Below are 25132 nucleotides of genomic sequence, written 5' to 3'. Positions count from 1 at the left end.
GGTACCGGTTGGTCTGCCTGCTTCATTCCATTTACAGACATTTTTTTAGTACAACTGAGTGGTTTGTTAGGTTATTTCAGAGGGTAGTTAAGAGTTAAATACATTGCTGTGGGTCTGGAGTCACACGTGGGCCAAACCAGGTTGGGATATAGCATTCCTTCCCTAAAGGTCATTATTGAACCAAATGGGTTTTTACGATAATCAACAATGAGACATAGAATTAGACGGAATTACTGAACACAAAGTCCACCATCTGCCATGGTGGGCCATGTCTCATAGGGATCATTTAGGCCCTCTACTCAGGACATCTAAACAATGCTCCCCTTTACTCCCTTTCACAAGCTTTCACTCAACCAACTCACTTAGTAAGCTTCCAGGGAATGTTCCATGGATACCAAGCTGTAGCCTCCTGTCTGTGCTCTCCACCCAGTAACCAGCTTCTTCTTGCCACCAGTAACAGGCACAGGAGAATACAGACAATGCCCAGTAGTTAACATCACCTCAACACTGCTGAGATTAGGAGGATTTACCACCCCCCAGCTCTGCTCCACCCACCTGACCCCAGCCCGAGTTAAAATCAAAGTTAAAATATCAGAAAGTAGATCAAATTTCCAAACTTGTAGCATGTGTGGTGCAAATTTCTTTTGTCATGTATAAGGAAACCCACTGATATGAGCAACATGACTGCCAAAATTATAGCTCGGAGCCCATCACTTTAACAATGTAGCATGTTGTTCATCAAAATACTGTAAAATTCTGATACCATGAACTCTAGGTCTAATTGTGATTCCTAGCCAGTATCTTAAGTCTGTTAAATATTTAAAATTCAGTTTCTAACTAATCAAGAGTCAGAATTATTGATAGAATAAATTAAATCTTCCTGTAAATTTGATCCGAACAAGAAGTATGGTATTATCAGGGATAAATCTTAGAAAATGTAACTATAAACATTTATTGTAAGAGATGATGATTAAATTGATTAAAGTTCCTGATTTGAGGGTTGCTATGATTAGAATTGCATCGCATAAAAAAACATCCAATGAAAGCTGTGTAAACAAGTAATGGATTTTGGTGTCATCAAAAGAATAGCAACTAACTGAACTGCTTATTACATATGAACTGTTGGCACAGTGTTGCTTGTGCCCTGTTAGTACACTGGTCAACTACACAACTGGAACATACTTGTGTGGAATATGTGTTAAATTATTGGGTGACTTCTGGGATATGATATAACGTGCTGCTATTGTTGAAATAAAATCGGTTGCTGTAAAATGTGCACTAAACAATACATATATCAAGTAAATAGTATAGACTTTGTTAAAAAGCAAAATTCTTATTTAAAAAAAATTCAATGCATCAAGATTTTTAACTTGGCGGCTTTTCTCTGCCTGTTTTGCATTGCCTCTTAGTTTTCTCACCTTTGCCATCTTCGTGTTGCCCTCTTCGGATTGTGCTGATGATTCTGAGGCCTGGGAAGAGTATCACACCTCTGTTGTTTTCAAATTCAGATGCCGGTCTGGAGAAATGGTCCAACCCACTAATTGTAATCTTTGGTTCAACAGGCTGAAGGACTACAATGTATGCAGAAATGTTGGAGATACTGATACAAGTGTCCTCGCCGAAACACCTTCACAAGTAAATAAGACATTACAGGAAAACGTTCATTACCTTAAAGCCTAAAGCCAGTTTTCAGTGAAAGAACTTTATTAATTTTGTGCACAATTGCTTGAATCTTGCAAAGAGGATCTGGAGATCCTTTTCAAGTCTCTCTGCTTTTATGCTGGACCCTTCCATATTACAACCAATCAATTAATTCTACTGAACTGAAAGATCCTGTTCCATAATTTTTCCATCGCCAAGGTGATTAGGATGATTAATATAACTAGGTTTAAAATTACTAAGAACGATGGATGCTGGAATGATCAGAAACAAAAACTGTAATTGCTGGGAAAACCCTGCAGGTCTGGTAGCATCTGTGAAGAGAAATCAGAGTTATTGCTTTCGATCCAATGATCCTTCAGGTCCACAGATGGATTTTTCCAGCAGTTTCCAGTTTTGTTTCTGAGCATAAGAACGTTTTGTCATTTTAACAACATGTGGGCATTCATAAGAGAATATTTATGTTGTAGAGGAAACACTAAGCTGATTGGAAGAGCACTGACATGTAATTATTATTGTTGTTGCTTTCATAGTTTCAATTCCAATTCGTAGTCCCTCTGACATGTGCCTGATTGGAAGTGGATTGCATACAATACATCCCAACTACATTCTAAATGCAAAGTTTTCTAAGATCACTATGTTTGGGGACTCTCTCTTGAGAATTAGACGATGTTGGTGAAATGAAGGAGATCGTGGTTATACAAGGGCTTTGGGAAGCTGGAGCAACCTTGCGACAATGTCATGAATGTGCACATCAGTGAGCATAAAGAGCAGTATGGATAGCTCAGAATGTAAGGAGAGCCAAGAGGACGAGCCCTCCAGTGCATCTTCTCCACTTCTCGCACATCCGCCCTTGAACCTCACCCTTCCAATTGCACCAAGGATGCAACCCCCGGTCCTCACCTTGCAATCTTCAGATACAATGCATCATCCTCCACCATTTCTGCCATCTACAGTCAGACCCCATCAGCAGAGATACTTCCCTCCCCACCCCTATCAGCATTCCGCAGAGAATTCCCTCTGCGGCTCCCTTGTTAGTCCATGTTCCCCCTCCAACACACCGGCCACACTTGGCACCTTCCCTTGCTACTTCAAGAGATGTAAAACCTGTGCCAACACCTCCCCCCTCACCTCCATCCAAGGCCCCAGTGGATCCTTGCACATCCGGCAGAGATTTTCCTGCACATCCAAACACCTTATCTACTGTGTCTATTGCTCTTTATGCGGTCTCCTCTACATTGGGGATGCAGGGTACTAACTTGTGGAACATTTCAGGGAACATCTCTGGTACATACGCACCAAACAACCCCACTGCCCTGTGGCCGATAATTTCAACTCCCCCTCCCACTCCACCAAGGACATGCAAGTCCTGGGCCTCCTCCACTGCCAAATCCAAGCCACGCAACACCTGGAGGAAGAACGCCTGATCTTCTTCCTTGGGACTCTTCAACCAGATGGCATCAATGTCGATTTCACCAATTTCCTCATCTCGCCTCCCTCCACCTCATCCCAGATCCAACCCCCCAACTCAGCACCACCCTCTTGAACTGTCCTACCTGTCCATCTTCCTTCCCACCTATTCGCACCACCCTCCCCTCCAACTTATCTCCATCACCCCTCACCTCCATCTACTTATCGCCTTCCGAGTTACCTTCCACCCAGCCTCACTCTCACCCTCCTATTTATCTCTCAGCCCCCTTCTCCCCCCCATTCCTGATGAAGGGCTTATGTCCAAAATGCCGATACTCCTGCTCCTCAGATGCTGCCTGACCTTATGTGCTTTTCCCAGTGCCACACTTTTCAACATTTAGTTCCAAGTTGACTATCCTCTAGGCCCTCAGTTGTAGATATTTTAATCAACCTGTTCAGATGATGTAACATCACACCTTTGGAACAGCTGGGACATGAACATGGCCTTCCTGGCTCAGAGGTAGGGGGCACTGCCACTGTGCCACAAAAGTGTGCACTCCCTCAGCTCTATTCAAACTTACATGGAAACAACGTCTGCATGATTCACATTGCCCTGGAGATTGACTTTAGGAAGGAAGAATGCATAGGAATTATTGGTGGATCTGGTTGCAAACGTTTAGATAGAAACATTGAAACATGGAAAATAGGAGCAGGCCTAACAGCCCTTCAAGCCTGTCCCACAATCCATTATGATCATGGCTGATCATCCAACTCAATAGTGTGAGCTTTTCCCTATATCCTTTTATCCCTCTTGCTCCAAGTGCTAGATCTAAGACCTTCTTGAAATTAAACAGTTTTGGCCTTGACTGCTTTCTGTGGTTGTGAATTCCACAGGCTTACCACTCTTTGGGTGAAGACATTTCTCATCACCTCACTGCTAAATGGTCTACCCTGCATCCTTACACCATGACCCTGGTTCTGGACTCCATTGCCATCAGGAGCATCCTTCCTGTATCTACCCTATCTAGTCATAGAATCATACAGCTTGGAAACAGACCCTCTGGTCCAATTCATCTGCTCCATCCAGACATCCCGATCTGACCTCGTCCCATTTGCCAGCATCTGTCCCATATCCCTCTAAACCCTTCCTAGTCATATACACATCCAAATGCCTTTTAAATATAATTGTACCAGCCTCCAACACTTCCTCTGTTGTGACAATTTAACTTTTAACGGTCATCTGAAATGGCTGAGCAAGCTATTCTGTTCAAGGGCAATTAGTATTGTGTTGCAAAATTAAACTTGAATTTGAAAAATAATAAAGGTATAAAGAAAACGTATAAAACTTTCTGACCTAAAAATAAGTGAAAGCAATGAATTTATAATTGTAAATACAGACTAATGAATATAAAAAACTTAAAATGTGCCAAACAATAAAGCTAACTCATATGACCTTTTTAATCTTTTCAATGAAGAAGTGGAAATATAGAGAGACAGTATTGCAAATGGATTGGTTGATGCTAATTTACTAAAACATTTTGCTATTTTGATCACTATTCTATGCATGCACCACTCTCTTTATGAAAAAAAATTACCCTTTAAGTCCCTTTTAAATCTTTCCCTTCTCACCCCAAACTTATGCCCTTCAAACCCCCACCCACTCCCCAGGAAAAAGATCTTGGCTATTCACCCTATGCATGCCCCTCACGATTTATAAACTTCTCAGGCTCCAACAGTCCAGAGAAAAAAAAGCCCCAAACCTTTTCAGGCTCTCCCTATAAGTTGAACCCTCCAATCCTGTTAGGGTATTATAAATTTCTATGTGATTGCACCTCATTCTTTTTAACTGCAGTCAATATAATCCTAAATAATTTAACCTCTCCTCGTTGTCTTTCCTGCCATCCCAGAAATCATTCTGGTGAACCTGCACTGCACTCCCCCTGTCAAACTTATCAACTCAGTGCATAGACACATCTCCAGAATTCCAATAGATATGTCAAGCATGATTCAGCTTTCATAAATTCATGCTGATTCTGTTCAATCCTGCCACTGTCTTCCAAACACTCAGCTACTATATCTTTTATCATGGGAACTAGCATTGTCTCCACTATTGATATCAGGCTGAGTGGTCTATAATTCCTAGTTTACTCTCTGCTCCCTTTTTAAATAGATGAGTTACATTAGCTACCCTCAAACCTGTAGGAACTGTTCCAGATTCATAGAAGCTTGAAAGATGACCACCACTATTTCAAGGCTGTTTCCTTAAGTACTCTGATTTGTAGATTATCAGGCCCTGAGGTTTTTATTAGTCTTCAATCCTATAAGTTTCCCCAAGATTGCCTTTCTACAAATGCTGATATTCTAAAATTATCTTTAAACATCACACACAGGGTCAGGCTGTTGAAATATGAGAGAGAGAGAGAGAGAGAGAGCGAGAGAGACAGAGACTGAGTGAACTGAGAGATGGAAGCAGCGAGTCTCAGTCATTCATCGTACAGGATGTGGGTGGACCCTTGCATTTGAATTAACAAGGACAGGTTTGTGAGGGTGTAAATGAAGCTGGAAGATTCACCTAGCTTTGGCTGGAAAGAATAATCTGTTATTCATTTCTCATCCTGAAAGCCAGTTCTGGGAGAAGAAGTATTCTGAATTGAAGAGGAAAATAAAGCTGAGAATATTTTTGGACTGGTTGCAGGAGAATGAAATTTGTATCTCTGGGATAGAGTAAAGTGCAGGGAAGATTTTTAATTGCTTGAGAAAATAATTAAGTGGAAGATCTTTTCTGTCATTTGGAGTATAAGTTGCCTTCTGAAATAGTGTTTAGTCAATGCTCCTTTTAATTTATCACAGTAAGTTTTAAAACTTTACCTGTCACATGGTCCTTTTAGTCATTCATTGGAAGCTTGAATTGCTTTTTAAAAGTCAGTCTCTTTGGAGATCTTAGGAAATTCAGAGATCTGGTAGGATTTTGAATCCTCATGATGAGATGAATACACTCAGATTTATCAGAGCTTAAATGAACTGGTTTATTTTGTACTGTGGAAACATTAACATGATATTTTCTGACTAAACTATTCAGAGATGTTATTACACACCTTTGGAGCAAGAGGGGTTTGAACCTAAACCTCCTGGTCTAAAGTTAGGGGCAATACCACAATGTCTCAAGAGCCTAATACATTAACATCCCTATGTCTATTGTGGAGGTGTTCCTTAAGGAGAGGATCTGTCCGAATGCCTTGTAACAGTTAACCATTGTTAGTTTGAAGGCAATAGCATAAAAGTTAGAAATAAATTTACAAACAGGCACAAAGAAGGTTGAGATACTTGAAGCATTAGTTCAATACTTGAACTTTGACAAAGCAGTAATCCAGATAGAACACAGGTAGAGTTGACCAGAATTCATTTGCAACCGAAACAACTTGAACTAGAAGGAAACCGGAAAGGATTGAACTCAGAGAAAGGAAAAGAGAAAGAGAGGGAATGTGCAAATATGAATGAGGATTCTAAGGAGAAGAAAAAGATAAAGATAGAAGGCCAGATCTCAACGTCAACATTAGTGTTGCACACATTGCTGCTAACCCCAGAATACCACTACATGTACTAGATCATATTTCATTATTTCAGCAATAACATCCGGCGTGGTGGGCATATAAAACCCTGTAAGAGAAAGATTAGCAAATGAAGAAGAGGAGCAGACAGAAGACATGACTCCTTCATATCACAGTAGCTTTTGTATGAAGCTAAGATTTTTCAAGTCTCAAGTCCTTCAGTGGCTGAAAGGGTTGAGTATGAAAGTCAGTGAGTGGGTGAGATGGGAGTCAGTAAGCGATAATTGACTCGAGGGTGTAGCTTTGTCTGGAGGGTGGCGGTGGGACAGAGAGTTTGGATTAGCAGGTGATGGGAAGGGTGGGGTTGGTCATTTTTGATGCTCTGCTCATTTACACTGTCCAATCACTCGTTGTACCAGAGATTAACCAGTGTGGCATTCTCAAAGTAAGTATCCAGCTGAAGTCTCACACATTTGGCTCAAGCCTCTGAGCCTGAGCTCAGTGTTGGAGTCTTTGAGGCATTCTTCCAGGCAGTGAAGGTCAGTCAAGCAATATGCATACGCCATGGATTCTGCAGGATCCAACAAGCAACAGCAAACTCAGATTTTATTCCCCAGGATCTTTGAAGATTCGGGCTGCAAAAGTTTCAAATCGTGAGGAGTTACCCAAAAACCTGATGAGTCGACTTTACATTCTTGCGTTGCCTTAGTAAGAAATATCGGCATCATGCCTAAATTCACTGAGGATGGAGTTAAAATGCATTTCAACTTGTTTGAGAAAATTGCGACAAGGTTGTAATGGCCGACAGAAATCTGGTCAATTTTATTTGTGTATTTTGTAGGGAAAGCATTGGAGGTTACTTTATCCTTTTGGACAAACATTCTGCTGATTGTTATAACTCAGGCAGGAAGAATCTGCTGGTAATCAAGCCCCTCTACTTCCCAACTATATTGTCCTAAATGTGTAAGTGCCTGACTGAATCACCAAGATGTTTGAATTCATTTAGTTTTTACTGTTATCAAGGTAAACAAACACTCTGACAGGGTTTTGTCAATAAACACAAAATCTTATTTACGGTGGACAAACTTAGTTTTTCCACAAGTGGTAAACTTCACAGATTTAACCTATAGCCTTTTAATCCCACATACACACATAAACGGGCAGGATACATAGCTCAGCTGAGTTATAATGGGTGGGGGAGAAAAGCAAGAAAGAAACACTGAAACTAGGAGCAGGAGTAGACCATCAGCCCTTTAGCCATAATCATATTGATTGGTGAAGCAGGCCTGATCATCCAACTCAGTACTGTTCCTGCTTTCTCCCCATACTCTTTGATCATTTTGGCGATGAAAAAAAGAATTAATGAAAGTATTTAAAGAATCTTTGAAAACATAATGCCCTACTTAAAAGACCACAAAGGCAATCGCAGAAATGTTAAGGCAGCTGCTTCTCTTTGTGGAAATTTGCATGATTTGAGGGGAACAGCATGTTACTTTTGCCATAAACGGGGGCATGTAAAGCCTTGTTGCTGGAAGGTAAAAGCTAGGATTTTTGTGTTTGAAGGGATGGATAATGTCTTTTTTAGAAAATGCTGTACTGGAGAATGAAGCTTGCAACAAATTGACATTATTAATGTACTTAGAGTGTGTGCATATTGGAAGATATAAGATTATGGGAGTTTTACATGGATGAAATAACTCCATTTTTGTCTTGTTAACAGGCAAAACATTGAGCTTAGAGAAACAGGGTTGGCTCAATTCCTGATGTTCGCGAAATACATGAATTTCTCACTTGGAATTTCACTAAATAAAAATGTACTCATACAGGCATTAAGAGAAATCAGTTACCTGGTCCACTCAGTAGAGCAAATTTAATCTGTGCTTGAGGCACTAACTGTTATTGTAAGAGAAGCATCAAAATTGCCTATTAATGACATTGACCTTAATGTTAGAAAAAACATCTAGGCTGGAAAACCTGCACAAACTCTAAATGTATCTGCAAAATTTAAAATTGTTAACGATCAGGATGTATCAGCAAGATTAATGGATGTTGAAAAATATATGTCTGCCTTTGAATTTGTTGTAAAGAATGATAGTTTGATTCAAGGTATGAATTGTCTATCCCTAATTGTTCTTGAGAAGATAATAGCGAATTGCCTTCTTGAACTGCTGCATGTCACATGTGAGGGTACAGTCACAGTGCTGTTGAGACGCAAGTTCCAGGAAGATTTTGAACCAGTGACAGTGAAGGAATGGTGATACAGTTCCAAATCAGAATGGTTTGTGACTTGGTGGGGAAACCAAAGGTCATGTTGTGTCCATGTATGTGCTACTGCTGTCCTTCTGGGATGGACAGGTCATGATTTTGCAGTTGCTTTGGAAGAAATCTTGATGAGGTGCATTTTGCAAGTGGCACATACTGTGCGTCAGGGAGAGTAAATCTTTAAGGCAGATAACCAGGGTAACGCACAGAGCTAAAGACAACTGGAAACAATCTGGTGCTGTCTGAATCAAATCTGCCTCCAGGTCCACAGGTGACAAAGTGGAATACAGCAGCTATTGATGGAGCAACAGCAATAGACTGTGCTTTAAAACAAGATAACTTGTCTGTAACTAATGCTGATACTGTGAAACTATGAGGACAAAGTAGAATCTAAATACTTCAGCATAACAAAGCAGATAGTTACAGAGAGTGGTAAACTCGGGCCCGGACAATCACAAAGGCCAACCTGCCATCTATAGAACCCATCTACCAGGCCCACTGTCAAGGAAAGGCCACCAGCATTCTTAAAGATCCATCCCACCCTGGCAATGTTTTTTTACAACCTCTACCATCGGGGAGAAGGTACAGAAGCCTGAACACACGCACCAGCCGGTTTCATAACCCTTCAGTTGTTAGAATACTGAATGTACACACAGACTCTTAACATTTGCCTGTTCCTGAGTTTTTGTTTTTGCTGCTATTTACCTATTATCTACTTATCTATGCTACTTAACTATGTGATCTGCCTGTATTGCTTGCAAGACAAACCTTTTCACTGTGCCTCGGTACACATGACAATAAATTCAATTCAATTCAATTCAGTTAACTCTGGGGTTTAACAAAGCTCATACTGAATAGGGAAAAAAAATTAAAACAATCCCTGAGCTTGTGAAGTGAGAGCATCAGGATTTCCTAAGTGAACGTTAATGTGGTTTTTGACAAGATTCTTAAAGCAGTAAAGAACTGTACTCCTAGCTTTAAGCAGGAAATGCATGATTCCATTGTTTGTCTGAGTGATCCTTTATTTACCAACTTGAACAATAAAATACTCATATCCATGAAAAATAAGAGAGTCCCAGAGGTGAAACCTGAATAAAGTGATTCACAGACTGTTTCTAAAGAAGAAAAAAGACCCTACAGAAGCCACATGTGGAGCTGTGACAGAGGATTTTATCTTGATTTACAGCTTACACCTAATGGAATTTGAAAATCACAGGGATTGTCAGCAAAAAGCTGTGTTTCTTGTCACCGCTACCCAGACTGAACCAATTGTGTTATCTTTTAACCAAGGGCATCGAAACACTTGAAATTTATTTGACATGAGAAAGGAGATTTACCATGAAGCGTAGTGGAAAGAGAAGCCAGCAGCTGCAGAATGAACCCTCTGTCGGAAGAGAGTTTGCACCTTAAAGGTCCGCGTAAGAATCAGAGAATCCCTACAGTATGGAAGGCCATTCAACCCATTGAGTCTGCACCGACCCTCCGAAAAATATCCCACTCAGACCCAGCCACCTCTACCCTATTCCTCTAACCCTGCATTTCCCATGGCTAATCCACCTAGCTTGCACAACCCTGGACACTCTGGGCAATTTAGCATGGCCAACCCATCTAATCTGCACAGTTTGGACTGTGGGAAGAAACCAGAGCATCCGGAGGAAACCCACACAGGCACAAGGAAAATCTACACAGACAGCCGCTGAAAGGTGAAATTGAACCCAAGTCTCTGGCACCATGAGGCAGCAGTGCTAACCACTGAGCCACCTCCTAACAGTTACATGCTTTTGATTAACACTGGTTGTATGTTATGAAGGTGCCAAGGCGAGATCTTTAATGGCAAAATGTGACAGCATTGTACGGGTGGGGGGGGGGGGGGGGCGGGGGGGAGGCGTTGGTGGCATTTGCCAGTGAGAAGATTACTAATAATGTATGTGGTCAGTTAGTGACTATTCTTTACAATGTTATACTTTGGAATAGTGTTTGTGAGAGCTCCTAACTTTTCATTTTTTAGAGGTGAGGTGCAACAAAAGCAAAGTTTTAAAGGTTTGTTGTGTTTTGACACTCTTTTAAAGTAAAATGGATGAATGAACAGGGTCATGTGATGTGTTCTGAATTTTGGCTGGCAACAAACCTGAATACTGAGTAGTTCAAAGTTAAAAGGAGAGCCCAGGTTGTCTTACTGAATAGGAGGTGCACAACCTTCAAACTTGCAAACAATGGTCAGACTAGCTGTGCTGGTAGATAGACTATAGTCTCTAATTCTCAAGGATATATTAGTAATGTCAGTCTTCACCCACAAGTATACTTTACACTACTGTGTAATTTCAAGATTGAACTGAGTTTGGGAGGGAGGACGATAGCAAAGTAGCTTTTTGACCTGGGTTCAATTCTGATGTGATTCACATTGCTACTGACATGTGCTTTGACAGGGAATAAAACCACAGGAGTGATTGTAGAATTAGCGGTTTGACAAATATCATGATAGCATCAGCCTGGAAGAACCAGAGAGAGTGACAGCAAAGGAGAAAGTAAGGACTGCAGATGCTGGAGACCAGAGTTGAAAAATGTGATGCTGGAAAAACACAGCAGGCCAGGCAGCATCTGAGGAGCAGGAGAATCGACGTTTCGGGCATAAGCCCTTCTTCAAGAAGAAGGGCTTATGCCCGAAACGTCGATTCTCCTGCTCCTCAGATGCTGCCTGGCCTGCTGTGTTTTTCCAGCATCACATTTTTCAAGAGTGACAGCAAAACCAGACACTGACCAGAAGAATATTGACTAGGTCACCCAAGATAATTCTGCAGCTCTTCTTTGAGGGGTGACCTTGTGGGGGTTTGCGAAATCATGAGGGGCATGAGTGGGGTGGATGGGCAGGGTCTTTTCCCTGGGGTGGGAGGGGTCCAGGGCAATGGGTGTGGATTTGGGGTGAGAGGTGAAGGATGTGGGGGAGACCTAGGAGGCAACTTTTTCACTTGGGGGGTGGTGTGTGTATGGAATGGGCTGCCAGAGGAAGCTGGTACAATTGCAACATTTGGAGGGCATTTGGATGGGTGTATGAATGGGAGGGGTTTGGAGAGATATGGGCCAGGTGCTGGCAGGTGGCACTAAATTGGTTGGGATATCTGGTCAGCATGGATGGGTTGGACCTAAGGGTCTGTTTCCGTGCTGTACATCTCTATGACTCTATCTCCATTGTTAACTACATAGAATGTTGGATTGAAGAGGCCATCTTCATGAGGGTTTCAATGAAGGTTCTCTTAGCTTTAGCTAGACAGTGAATTAATCTCTTACTGCAAAAGTCAGTTTGGGGAGCAGACGTTATCCGGGGTGCGTGGGGGGAACAAAAATAGAGGTAAGAATAGCTTTTGATCTGTTTCCTAGATCATGACATGTACACTTAAGAAACAAAGTAAAGTAGAATTATGGTAGGAGGACTTTCAGTTAATTTAAAGGGTTTCTGTAGTTTAGAACTTAATTTATCTACTAATTTTGTGTTTAGGCAAAGTTACCAAGAGTTTTTTTTAGATTAGATTCCCTACAATGCGGAAACAGGCCCTTCGGCCCAACAAGTCCACACCGACTCTCCGAAGTGTAACCCACCCAGACCCATTCCTCTACTCATGCACCTAACACTATGGGCAATTTAGCATGGCCAATTCACCTGACCTGCACATCTTTGGAGTGTGGGAGGAAACTGGAGCACCCGGAGGAAACCCACGCAGACACGGGGAGAATGTGCAAACTCCACACAGACAGTTGCCCGAGGCAGCAGTGCTAACCACTGAGCTACCGTACCACCCTCAAATTAAATTCTAAGCCATAGTAGATAAATTAAGAAATCTACGAAACAGAACAAAAGCTATTCTTACCTCTATTTTTGATCCCCCCACCCACCCCGGATAACGTCTGGTCCCCAAACTGACTTTTGCAATAAGGTATTGATTCACTCTCTAGCTAAAGCTAAGAGAACCTTCATTGAAACCCTCATGAAGATGGCCTCCTCAATCCAAGCACAAACTCTCACCACATTCTATGTAGTTAACAATGGAGACTTGCTGTCACACTCTCTGGTTCTTCCAGGCAATGCTATCATGATATTTTTCAAACTGCCTAATTTTGTCACAGTAAATTTCTTAAAATCTGAAATCTTGATCTTTGATCCTTTCAGTCATTCACGTGGAAGCTTGAATTTTGTTTTACAAGTTAGGGGTCTTTATGGACAACTATCCAAGAAAAGTAATCCAAACGATGCTGAAGGTAACATATCATAAATTCGAACAGGAAATGACTTGTGGAGATTCAACTCATTGTGTTTTTCAAAGAAAATAAACAGCAAGTCCCGTCATGCACCTTGTTTATAGTTGATAGTCGAAAAATCCCAAAATGTTGCAATGTCATCATCACATTCAATAGAGGCCAATGTTTATCACTTAGCTTTCAAGGGGTTAAATTCACAGGACAGCAGAAACTGCAAGCTTCAAATGGGACAATTGAACCACTGTACCTGTGACAGTGGGATTGATTTCCCTGTCATGATTCAGAGTTATTGTTGCTGTAATAACTCCTCAGTTCAATTCAGCAGATTTCACCTCCATGCTAGACTAGTGGATTCTATTCTTGACAGAGGCAGTCAGCTTAACTAAACACTGATATTGGGCTTGGGTTTTTAAAACAGAGATCTTCAAAATCTAAACGCAATCATGCAAACAGGAGACTAAGGGAAGAAATGGAATGCAAGAGAAAGGAGTTAGGAAATTTGCTTCAAGTACAAATGCAAATATGATGACTCACTGAAGTGAGATAAGGTGTTACATTAGCACACAAAATTAAGTTGTATCAATGAAACAAAGTGAATCTAAACACCAATGTGATTCTATACCTTCAACTGATGACTTTAGTGATTCATATGAAGTTGCATCTGAATAAGCCTTCAGAGCGAATGGAGAAATAAATACATGTGAGAAAGACAGAAGTGTCAGGTCCAAAGTTTGAGGCGTTGTGTTACATTGTTGGTGTACATGCTATATAAATAAATTTAGGACTGCATCAGGTAATGTATAGCACTTAAGAGAATGATTGATGCCTAAGAGTGTATTTATAGCTGGAACTAATTGAAAATTGGTTTCAATCATTAGGTGAACCAAATTGAGCTTCATATAATTCTTACAAATTATTTTTTGACAATGGGATAAACGCAATATACATCGATATTTATTGGGGGAAAAATTACATTGAAATCTTGTTTTCTGTTTATTCTGATTAAAATTAACCAACGCATGTGTGTGAACACAGAACATTGTAGAGGTAACCTACTGGACTGTGGTAGAAATGGTGTAGCGTCGAATACCAGGAGTTGGGAACTGCCTTGAATTAATGTATGCAACCAACTGCATGGCTCGAGTTACAGTGTCGATGTCATCTCCTTCAATAACCAGGACTGACTGGGCAGGATTGAAGTGAAACTAGAAGAAAAGAACAGAATGAAGTTGGATACACAACTTGATCAAAATTGCTTTCGACTTTTACAGATAAAACCTCTGCTTCAACTGTCAAAACAAATCATCCATAGCACTGGATTTCATCTGTAAGTTCCAAGTAAATTTGGAGTGAATCGATTTAGCAGTAAAATAAATTTATCATCGTTCTCAAATCATTAATACGAGCATATTTTGAAGTTTAGTGTGCTCAAGAAAGATAAAGTTTAAATTCAAAGCAATTTAGTATCAAATTATTTGTCAATATAATTAAGAAAATGGTAATCTTTTAGTGCTATTCTTTTGCATCAAATTAATTGTACATGCATTTAGCCTTTCGTGAACAGTGACATACGTTAATGGAAAATCTTCAATCAACAGACTTATAAGCCATTATAATCCCTCACCTTGATTTCTTTGCCAAGACTCTCCAAGGAATTAATATCTAAGCCCTCCTTACAAGTCTGCAAGCAGGAGATAACTTTCCGACTCTCAATCTTGCCTGGACGTATAGATAAACCAGCAAGACTACCATGGAAAAACTGGGCAAATCGAGGCTTCACAATCTCCCCACCTAAAAGATAATTTTTTTAAGAAAAATCAATGTCTACTCAATGCAAGTACAGCAGTAGCTCCATCTTATTTAATAGTAAGTGTCCTGTTGTCCTTGTCATGCATAAACAAGCAAGAAGAGTATTGGTGTTAGAAAGGGATAATTTATAGCGTACCTAAACTTTCCAATTGCAAACATCTAGTTACAACAAAAAAACACCTCCTGCCAATTAGTCACTACTTTCTACCTCAAACTAAATACATTTGTCTTAAATGGACTCTCTTAAGCCCTTTTTAAACAACTTGAATTGCTGTTGTACAGAACAGTTGCTGATAAAAGAAAGTTTGGATATTGTCAGTGGTTTTTCCAGAACTATGATTTAAAGAAAAGTTCTTGAAACATTGATGGATAGTTATTTCTGCACAGTAATTCCTCACTTCAAGCTGCAAATGTATTCCTGAAAAAAACAACTTTAACTGAAATAACTTTAATTGAATCAGATTTCCATTACAACCAATGTAAAAACTCTAGTGATGTTCTGTAGGACCATTCTGCACTGAAAAACTTCCTAAATTGACATAGTTGTAAATAAATACCTCTTAAATTAATTAAAACATATGAATAAAATTTAGCAACTATTTCAATGCACCCCCCACCATGCAGATCAGCTCTCTCACAAGCTAATTCTCTCCTATTTATCGTTTCCCTGCCAACCTTCTCTCACTCACGACTTCCTCCCTGAAACCCTGAGTGTGGACTCAGCAGAAGGGTAACAAGAGAGTAGGCGAAAAAGTGAGAGTCAGGAAGGGAAGCGATAAGTATGAAGAACTGGAGAGTGGGAGAGCCACAAAGGGAGGAGAGACTCTTGGGAGGAAATTGAAGAGTAGTTCAGAGAATAGGAGAGAATCTTGGGGAGCAAAGAGTGGCTGCTTTAAAATAGCACCAATTGGGAGATACATGCTCTGTCAGGTCCAGTGTGAAACAACACTAAAGCAAAAGTCTTCATGTTAAATAATGGCTGTATTGTATCATCATGGTAAATAATGGTGAGGAAGGTAAACTAAAACTGGGATACACACATATTTGAAATTGTAATACAAACAGTACACACCAAACAAAATTTATTACAAACACATACACAATCTTATAGAGATTTGAGAACATTTGTAGCTCAGGTTGAGGTTCTGAGTATAGGTTTGCTTGCTGAGCTGGAAGGTTCTTTTTCAGACATTGTGTCACCATACTAGGTAACATCTTCAGTGAGCCTCCAGGTGAAGCACTGTTAGTGTAGCGTACTTTCTATTTATGTGTTTGGGTTTCCTTGAGTTGGTGATGTCATTTCCTATGGTGACAACATTGCCAGTTCTTTTTCTCAGGGGGTGATAAATGGGATCCAACTCAATGCGTTTGTTGAAAGACATCCGGTTGGAATGCCATGCATTTAGGAATTCTCATGCGTGTCTTTGTTTGGCTTGTCCTAAGATGGATGTGTTGTCCCAGTCGAAGTGGTGTCCTTCCTCATCCGTATGTAAGGATACTAGTGAGAGTGGGTCATGTCTTTTTGTGGCTAGTTGATGTTCATGTATCCTGGTGGTTAGTTTTCTGCCTGTTTGTCCAATGCAGTGTTTGTTACAGTTCTTGCAAGGTATACTGCTGAGAAATCGGCGGACTGTGTTTATTGGGTACTCGTTCTTTTTGAATACACAGTATAGGTGATTTTCCTCTGCTCTTCATAGTTCCTCTGTGCTGCAGTGTGTAGCGGCTCATTGAAATAATGTTCTAATGCAGTTTAGTTTGTGGATGTTGTTTAATATTTGGTCCATATGTCATTTTCCTGTAGACGGTGGTTTGAAGTTTCCATTGGCTGTACGCTCTACTGTGACATCTACGAATGGCAGTTTGCTGTTGTTTTCCTCCTCTTTAGTGGACTTTATGCCAGTAAGGGTATTATTGATGGTCTTGAAGGTTTCCTCTAATTTGTTTCATTTATTGGTGACAAAGGTGTCATCCACATAGCAGACCCAAAGTTTGGGTTGGATGGTTGGCAAAGCTGTTTGTTTGAGTCTCCGCATTATTGCCTCTGCTAAGAATCCTGATATCAGAGAACCAAAGACATGTACACCAAGCACCACCAAGTTCATCAGCAAGGACAATATCAAATTAGTGGACCTATGCCTTACCACCCACTTCACCTTAAACAACAAAACCTACAGACAAACCAACGGAACACCCATGGGATCTCGGATATCAGGGTTCTTAGCAGAGGCAGTAAAGCAGAGAGACTCGAACAAACAGCTCTGCCAACCATCCAACCCATATTTTGGGTCCACTATGTGAATGAGACCTTTACCATCATTAAACGAAACAAATTAGAGGAAACCTTCAAGACCATCAACAATACCCTTACTGGCATAAAATTCACTAAAGAGGAGGAAAACAACAACAAACTGCCATTCCTGGATGTTGTAGTAGACCGAACAGCCAATGGGAAACTTCAAACCAGCATCTACAGAAAAAAAACATATACGGAACAAATATTGAACTACAGAAGCAATCATTCCAACATCCACAAATGAAGCTGCATTAGAACATTATTTCAATGAGCTACCACACACTGCAGCACAGATGAACTACAAAGAGCAGAGGAAAATCACCTATAATGTGTATTCAAAAAGAATGGGTACCCAATGAACACAGTCTGCCAATTTCTCAGCAACAAACCCAAAAAGCAGACAAAACGCATCCAGAAACCCTAGCCACTCTCTCCTACATCAAAGACATCTCAGAAATTACTGCCAGACTACTCAGACCTCTTGGCATCATGGTAGCCCACAAACTAACCAACACTAAAACAGCAACTAATGAACTTGGAAGACCCTATACAGATACCAAGCAAAACTAACGTCATTTACAAAATACCTTGCAAGAACTGTAACAAACACTGCATTGGACAAACAGGCAGAAAATTAACCACCAGGATACATGAACATCAACTAGCCACAAAAAGGCATTGACCCACTTTCACTAGTATCCTTACATACGGATGAGGAAGAACACCACTTTGACTGGGACAACACATCCATCCTAGGTCAAGCCAAACAGAGAGATGCACAAGAATTCCCAGATGCATGGCATTCTAACAGGAACTCTTTTAACAAACACATTGGCTTGAATCCCATTTACCACCCCTGAGAAAAAAGAACAGGAAATTACATCACCATAGGAAATGACATCACCAGAGGAAATGACATCACCAAGCCAAGCGAACCTAAACACATATATAGAAAGTGGGCTACACCACCAGTGCTTCATCCAGAGGTTCACTGATGGTGTTACCGAGTATGGTGATGAAATGTCTAAAAATGAACTTTCCAGCTCAGTGAATAAACATACATCCAGAACATGCACAATCTACTTCATTTCAACAAATGAGATGTAATAAAACACTTTGAATCAAGCCTCACATGTACACTGTGAAGTATATTCCCAATATGATGGAGACTACAGCACACACTTTCCTCTTTAGTCCTTGTTACCTTGTTGAAGACAGATTCCAGAGACTAGAGCTACCAGAATCTTGAATTGAGGCTGATATTTATGTGTGACATCAAGGACAGCTGCACTGTTTGATTTGCTGACAGTCAGATGAAATGAGAAACCATACTGCTATTCAGTGTCTCAAGTGTGTGCTAAGAGATCCCATGGCATCACTGGAAGAAGAACAGTGCCCTGAACAACATTTATCCCTCAGACACAACATCAAAAACAGATTGAGTAATCATTATCCCATTGTGACTGTAGGACAGTGGTTATGTAAATTCACTCTTGTGATTTCCTATGTTACAGCTGTGAATATACTCTGAAGACATTGTAATGGCAGTGATTGCGCTCGTCACAAAAGGCACTATATTAAGGCAAGCTCTTTAATTCTGAGCTAGTGCAAGAAACCAGAGAGTAGACGAGACTGACGTCCTAGACTGAAAACAAAATCAATTGATCACTGCAATTTAATCTAAGTGGCCTCTGACTGGAAGAGCCAGTGAGTAGGGGGAGCACCATAACAACTGGGAAATCCAGGCATAAATTACTTGCCACCAGAGTTTGTCAGCTACCTTTAGCTGTGGTCAGTTGTATTTCACTAACAGCAGCTAATGGGGAACTGACTGGCTGAAGTCTGCAAACATTGTCTCCCATGATGCATTATTGTGTGTCAGTATATCATTCTTGTGTGTCATATCAAACTACACACACAGTTCCCCAGTCCCCTGAGAGACTCATCAGACTGGACAGAAAATGTACAGCCTTGTCTATTGGTTAGTTATCCAATTTTGCCAAGTATAATTGCGTGCTAAACTGCTTATACATAGGCTCCTTCCTGAGAACTGGTGAACTGTCTATGATGCAGTGCCCTAAGAGTAAGGCTTGATGATTGAGATGCAGCAGGCAGCCCAGGAGTTCTGACTGTAATATGTGCATCGGATTATCTCCTCAAGGTCAATCTACAAGTTCTACCTTGCTGTCTGATGTTTGCTATGACCATTGCAATATTCCTGAGCATTCAAAGTGTCACTAGCTACATTGATTTGTTCATGGTACTGTTATTGAACATCAACACATTTTGCCAGAATAGGGTACCTGCCAAGTCTATAATGGTTATGACACTAGTGTTTAATCTGCAACATCCCAAACATGAATTTTCCACTTTCAAAATACAATTGACATCCATGAATGTTCATTGTTCCATTTTTCTTTTGCACAAAACAAAATTACAAAGATTATATTTCTGAGATATGGAGACATAAAGGCCCTAGAAATAGGGAGGCATGTAGCAGAAATTATTGGAACCTCAAAACTGCTATAACACTTGATACAAGATGCCTCTGCTGTCAATCCTCGTTTTACAATAGGCTTCCCATCCAGTCCTGTCTTTCTGTCTGTTTGTCTATTGAGCTCTCAGCCCCCAATCGGTTTCATTCCTCCCACTGACCAACTAGGTTGTACCCTCTGCCTGTCTCCACCTATCCCTGCTCTACTACCCTGCCCCCACCACCCCCTTTTATCTGCAGTTCCCCTACACCCACCCGCAGTCCTGAAGAAGGGTTATGCCCGAAATGTTGTCTTCTCCACCTCCTGATGCTGCCTGGCTTGCTGTATTCTTCCAGCCTCCTGCCTGTCTACTGTTTGTCTATTGATACAGACTTCTTAAAAGTTATCTACACTGGGAAAGCCATTGGTCAGAAACCTACACTTCCAGCTGGTTTTATACAACCAGTATCATGAAAGGATTGGTGAATACAAAGATTCAGAGCACAACTGACGGAGAGGTGATAATGGGGACAAATCTGAACCAGCTTTCCTGTGGATAACAGGCGGCAGAAAAATCACTGGAAAAATGTTGCTTTGATGAAACAATTTAGATACCCTCACACTCTGCACCTGGGAGAGTGCGAGACAAGGTGAAGAACCCCAGGACAGTGGCAGGAGAGCCCCAGGGGATGGGAGAGTGGTGAGAGCCCCAGGGGAGCTGGGAGAGTGGTGAGAGAGCTGGGATAGTGGTGAGTGCCCCAGGGGAGCTGGGAGAGTGGTGAGTGCCCCAGGGGAGCTGGGAGAGTGGTGAGAGCCCCAGGGGAGCTGGGAGAGTGGTGAGAGAGCTGGGATAGTGGTGAGTGCCCCAGGGGAGCTGGGAGAGTGGTGAGAGCCCCAGGGGAGCTGGGAGAGTGGTGAGTGCCCCAGGGGAGCTGGGAGAGTGGTGAGTGCCCCAGGGGAGCTGGGAGAGTGGTGAGAGCCCCAGGGGAGCTGGGAGAGTGATGAGAGAGCTGGGAGAGTGGTGAGAGCCCCAGGGGAGCTGGGAGAGTGATGAGAGAGCTGGGAGAGTGGTGAGTGCCCCAGGGGAGCTGGGAGAGTGGTGAGTGCCCCAGGGGAGCTGGGAGAGTGGTGAGAGCCCCAGGAGAGTTGGGAGAGTGGTGAGAGCCCCAGGGGAGCTGGGAGAGTGATGAGAGAGCTGGGAGAGTGGTGAGAGCCCATAGGGAGCTTGGAGGGTTGTGAGAGCCCCAGGGGATGGGAGAGTGATGGAGAGCTCCAGGGGATCTGGGAAAGTGGGGAGAGAACTGGGAGAGTGGTGAGAACCCCAGGGGTGGGGAGAGTGGTGAGAGCCCCAGGGTAGGGGAGAGTAATGGAGAGCCCCTGGGGATCTGGGAGAGTGGTGAGAGCCCATGGGGAGCTGGGAGAGTGGTGAGAACCCGAGGAGAGCTGGGAGAGTGGTGAGAGCCCCAGGAGAGTTGGGAGAGTGGTGAAAGCCCCAGGGGAGCTGGGAGAGTGATGAGAGAGCTGGGAGAGTGGTGAGAGCCCATAGGGAGCTTGGAGGGTTGTGAGAGCCCCAGGGGATGGGAGAGTGATGGAGAGCTCCTGGGGATCTGGGAAAGTGGTGAGAGCCCCAGGGGTGGGGAGAGTGGTGAGAGCCCCAGGGGTGGGGAGAGTGGTGAGAGCCCCAGGGTACGGGAGAGTAATGGAGAGCCCCTGGGGATCTGGGAGAGTGGTGAGAGCCCATGGGGAGGGGAGAGTGATGAGAGCCACAAGGGATCTGGGAAAGTGGGGAGAGAGCTAGGAGAGTGGTGATAATCCTAGGTGAGCTAACAGTAATGCCGAAAAGGGAAGATGCAATTTTTTGATGTCTATGATTGTTAATTTGCAGATAAATTGATTGTAATCATATTTTTAGCAAGTTCATATTTTTGCATTTATTTCTACTTTGCTGTCAATTTTAAAAAAATATTCCTGCATTTAATTTTTACTTTGCAGACATTGATCTAAAACTGAGTGTGATTGTGCTTTCTTAACTTTTTAACTAATCAAGATATCAATAGTAAATAAAACTATGTACCTGGTCTTTTCCCAGGACTTGACTTGTGCACAGTGTTCACAGCTGCTGTTTGACTGAAGTATTGGGGTGTACTTTCCTACATTTTGGTTAATTGTCAGTTTTGAGGAGTTTCATGAAGGCTTTCCACCTGTGAGTCACCTTGAATTTGCTTATGCAATTTAATGAAGTTTACCTCATCAAGTCTGCAGCATATTTCCACAGCATGACACTCACACAATCTGGCATCCAACAGCATTGGAAATGCTCACAAGTACTTGGATCTAAGGAGATCCATGCTGCAGATGCCATATGTAAATCCCAGTTGTGCAAACGTTACCAGCCAATCTTTTGAAACCACCCAGGTCAGTGCAGTGCCCATACTCCAGAGGAAAGCCCAGCAATTCCTCATGAAGGTTAATGATGTTCTTAACTCTGCAAGGGTGCATACAAACATCTTCATTTTGTTGCCTCACACTTACATTAATTCTGCCATTGCATCATGATCTACCATTCTCAAAGTTGTATGCAGTACCTTCCCACAATGGCTCTCACTCACTCAATCCCACCAAACTGCAAACTCTTCCTGCTCTCTGCACTTCATACACACTTTGTATCCTTACCATCGTTCCAGGCTGAGGATGAATGAGACCTGATGAAGGACTTTTGCCTGAAATGTTGATTTTACTGCTCCTCGGATGCTGCCTGAACTGCTGTGCTCTTCCAGCACCACTAATCCAGAATATGGTTTCCAATATCTGCAGTCATTGTTTTTACCCACCTTGATGGATGAGACCTGCTGAGTCATAGAGCCATGGAGCTGTACAGCATGGAAACAGACCCTTCAGTCCAACTCATCCATGCCAACGAGATATCCTAAATTAATCTAGTCCCATTTGCAAGCATTTGGCCCATATCCCTCTAAACCCTTCCTGATGCCTTTTAAATGTTGCAATTGTACCATCCTCCATCACTTCCTCTGGCAGCTCATTCCATTCATGCGCCACTTTCTGCGTGAAAAGGATTCCCTTCGGTCTTTTTCATATTTTTCCCCTCCTCTCTTAAAACTAGTTTTGGACTCCACCATCCTGGGAAATGACTTTGGTTATTCACCCTATCCATGCCCCTCATGATTTTATTAACTTCTACAAAGTAACCCCCCAGCCTCCGACGCTTCAGGGAAAATAGCTCCAGTCTATTCAGCCTCAACCTATCGTTCAAAGCCTCCAACACTGGCAACATCCTTGTAAAACTTTTCTGCACCCTTTCAAGTTTCACAACACCCATCCTACAGAAGGGAGACCAGAATTGAACACAGTATTCCAAAAGTGGCCTAACTAATGTCCTGTAGAGCCACAACATGACCTCTCAACTCCAATACTCAATACATTGACCAAAAGCCTTCTTCACCACCCTGCCTACCTGCGACTTCACCTTCAGGGAAGTGTGAATCTGCATTCCAAGGTCTCTTTGGTCGGCAACACACCTCAGGTACCTACCATCAAATGTACAAATCCTACCCTGATTTGCCTTTCCAAAATACAATACCTCACATTTATCTAAATTACACTCCATCTGCCACTCCTTGGCCCATCGTCTTATCTGATCAAGGTCCTGTTTTATTTGTCTCGCAATTTCTGTTTTGATTTCAGATCTTCAGCATTCGCAGTTCTTTGTTTTAGTTATTTGTTAGGGGTCAGTTCACCAATTCCCTTTTGTAGAAGTTGGGTTCAAATTGGACAAGGGAATAACAACAAGTGACAACTGCTCCTTGGCAGTGTATAGACGACTGGTGATGTCTCTTTCCAACCAAGGCCAAGCAGTGTCAACTGTTTCCATTGTGAAAACCATCATTGCTCAGCAACTAGAATCAACCATTTCAGACCTCCTGTTCTTTCTCTAACCCCTTGGGTTTGTACATTTTTATGGTTGTTCATGGTTGCGTTTTGTCTGAAATTTAGTTTTGTTGAAGTGATACATATTCAGCTGCCTGCATTACTAAAGCTTTTTTTTTTAAACAGGATAACTTTCATTTTCAATTGCTCGAATTGAAGTCCCACATTTGTAGTCATTATTTTAGCGTTCTGCAACATAAGAAATGAAGGAAACAACACCATTTGGGTCTTACGGAAAATAGTTGCAAAGCAAAATTTAAGGAAAGGAAATGGCCATTCAATTTTATAAATATGCCACTCTGGCAAAAGCTTGTTTAAATTTTCACCAAAATCAGAGTTATTTGAAGTTGTATCCTAAAGAAGAAAATATCTATGCTTAAATCACATTTTACTACCTCAGCCACAAATTGTTTCACTCACAATGAACTACTCTGAAGCACATTACTACACGGGCAAGCGCACACAGTAAGTAGATGAATGATCAGTTTCTCTTTATTTTTAGTCGTCAAGATTGCTGGGAGAGCTTCCTGTTCTTTCTCAAATTGTATAGAATTTTTCCATGTGCCCCAGGACTAAAATGTCTTGTTTGATACAGTAAAACACTCTTCAGATACTTTCCTCACGTTAAAAAGCCGGTTCCAAAAATAAACCCCAGCTCCAATGAATCGAAGCAAAACATCTCAGGTACTGTGAAGTGCCCGGAGTAATAAATAAGAACAATCAATCTCTTAGGCCTGATATACTCACTGGAAGTGGTTCAACGTACCTCATACTCTGCTTGGCTCTCTGACACAGATAATAGCACTGAGAGACAGTGCCAGTGTTATGCTCAATCTTTTAGACTTGGCAGTGGCCAGTTTTAGCAGACAACCTGTCTCTTGTCAAATGTACCTCAGCATCATTCCATTGAATCCAATGGGACAATTCCAGACTGTTGCACGGAGGGTGGGAAATGTGCTTGGATCAATGTTGCTACAAGGGAATAGAAAATCCAGTGGTTATCTCAGACCTGACCTGTTGCTGATGACTTGGAGAGATTTTTGTTGACTATGTTCAACAGTGTGATTGGTTGCCTATTCCTAATTTTTTCCCTCTCCCCATTCCACTTCTAGATGAGGGTGCCCTTCCTCAAGGATTCGTACATACTTACCAGCTAGAAGCATACTCTTGTACACTGTGTTCTGAGTAATGGTCACTGGACCCAAAGCTTTATATTTATATTCATTCATGGGATGAGGATGTCGCTGGCTGGGCCAGCATTTATTACCCATCCCTAATTGCCCAAAAGGCACGTAAGAGTCAACCACATTGCTGTGGGTCTGGAGTCACATGTAGACCAGACCAGGTAAGGCTGGCTGTTTACTTCCCTGAAGGACATTAGTGAACTAGATTGGTTTTTCCATCAATCAACAATGGATTTATGGTCATCGTTAGACTCTTAATTCCAGGTTACTGTTGAATTCAAATTCTACCATCTGCCG

The 25132-nt window shown here is 41.8% G+C and overlaps 1 protein-coding gene across 2 annotated transcripts in view; it reads right to left on the bottom strand.

Annotated features, from left to right (window-relative positions):
- Nucleotides 1–25132, bottom strand: part of clstn2a (calsyntenin 2a) — a 556740-nt gene that overhangs the window by 34098 nt on the left and 497510 nt on the right. For both annotated transcript variants that reach the window (XM_072572819.1, XM_072572818.1), the window contains 3 exons: nt 14755–14921; nt 14187–14335; nt 1419–1627 (listed from right to left, as the gene is read on the bottom strand). In XM_072572819.1, the coding sequence (XP_072428920.1) occupies nt 1419–1627; nt 14187–14335; nt 14755–14921 (525 nt within the window). The remainder of the gene's footprint in view (nt 1–1418; nt 1628–14186; nt 14336–14754; nt 14922–25132) is intronic.

This window comes from Chiloscyllium punctatum, chromosome 6 (assembly GCF_047496795.1).
Source record: "Chiloscyllium punctatum isolate Juve2018m chromosome 6, sChiPun1.3, whole genome shotgun sequence".
Taxonomy (NCBI): Eukaryota; Metazoa; Chordata; class Chondrichthyes; order Orectolobiformes; family Hemiscylliidae; genus Chiloscyllium; species Chiloscyllium punctatum.
This window is presented reverse-complemented; position numbering and strand designations above follow the sequence as displayed.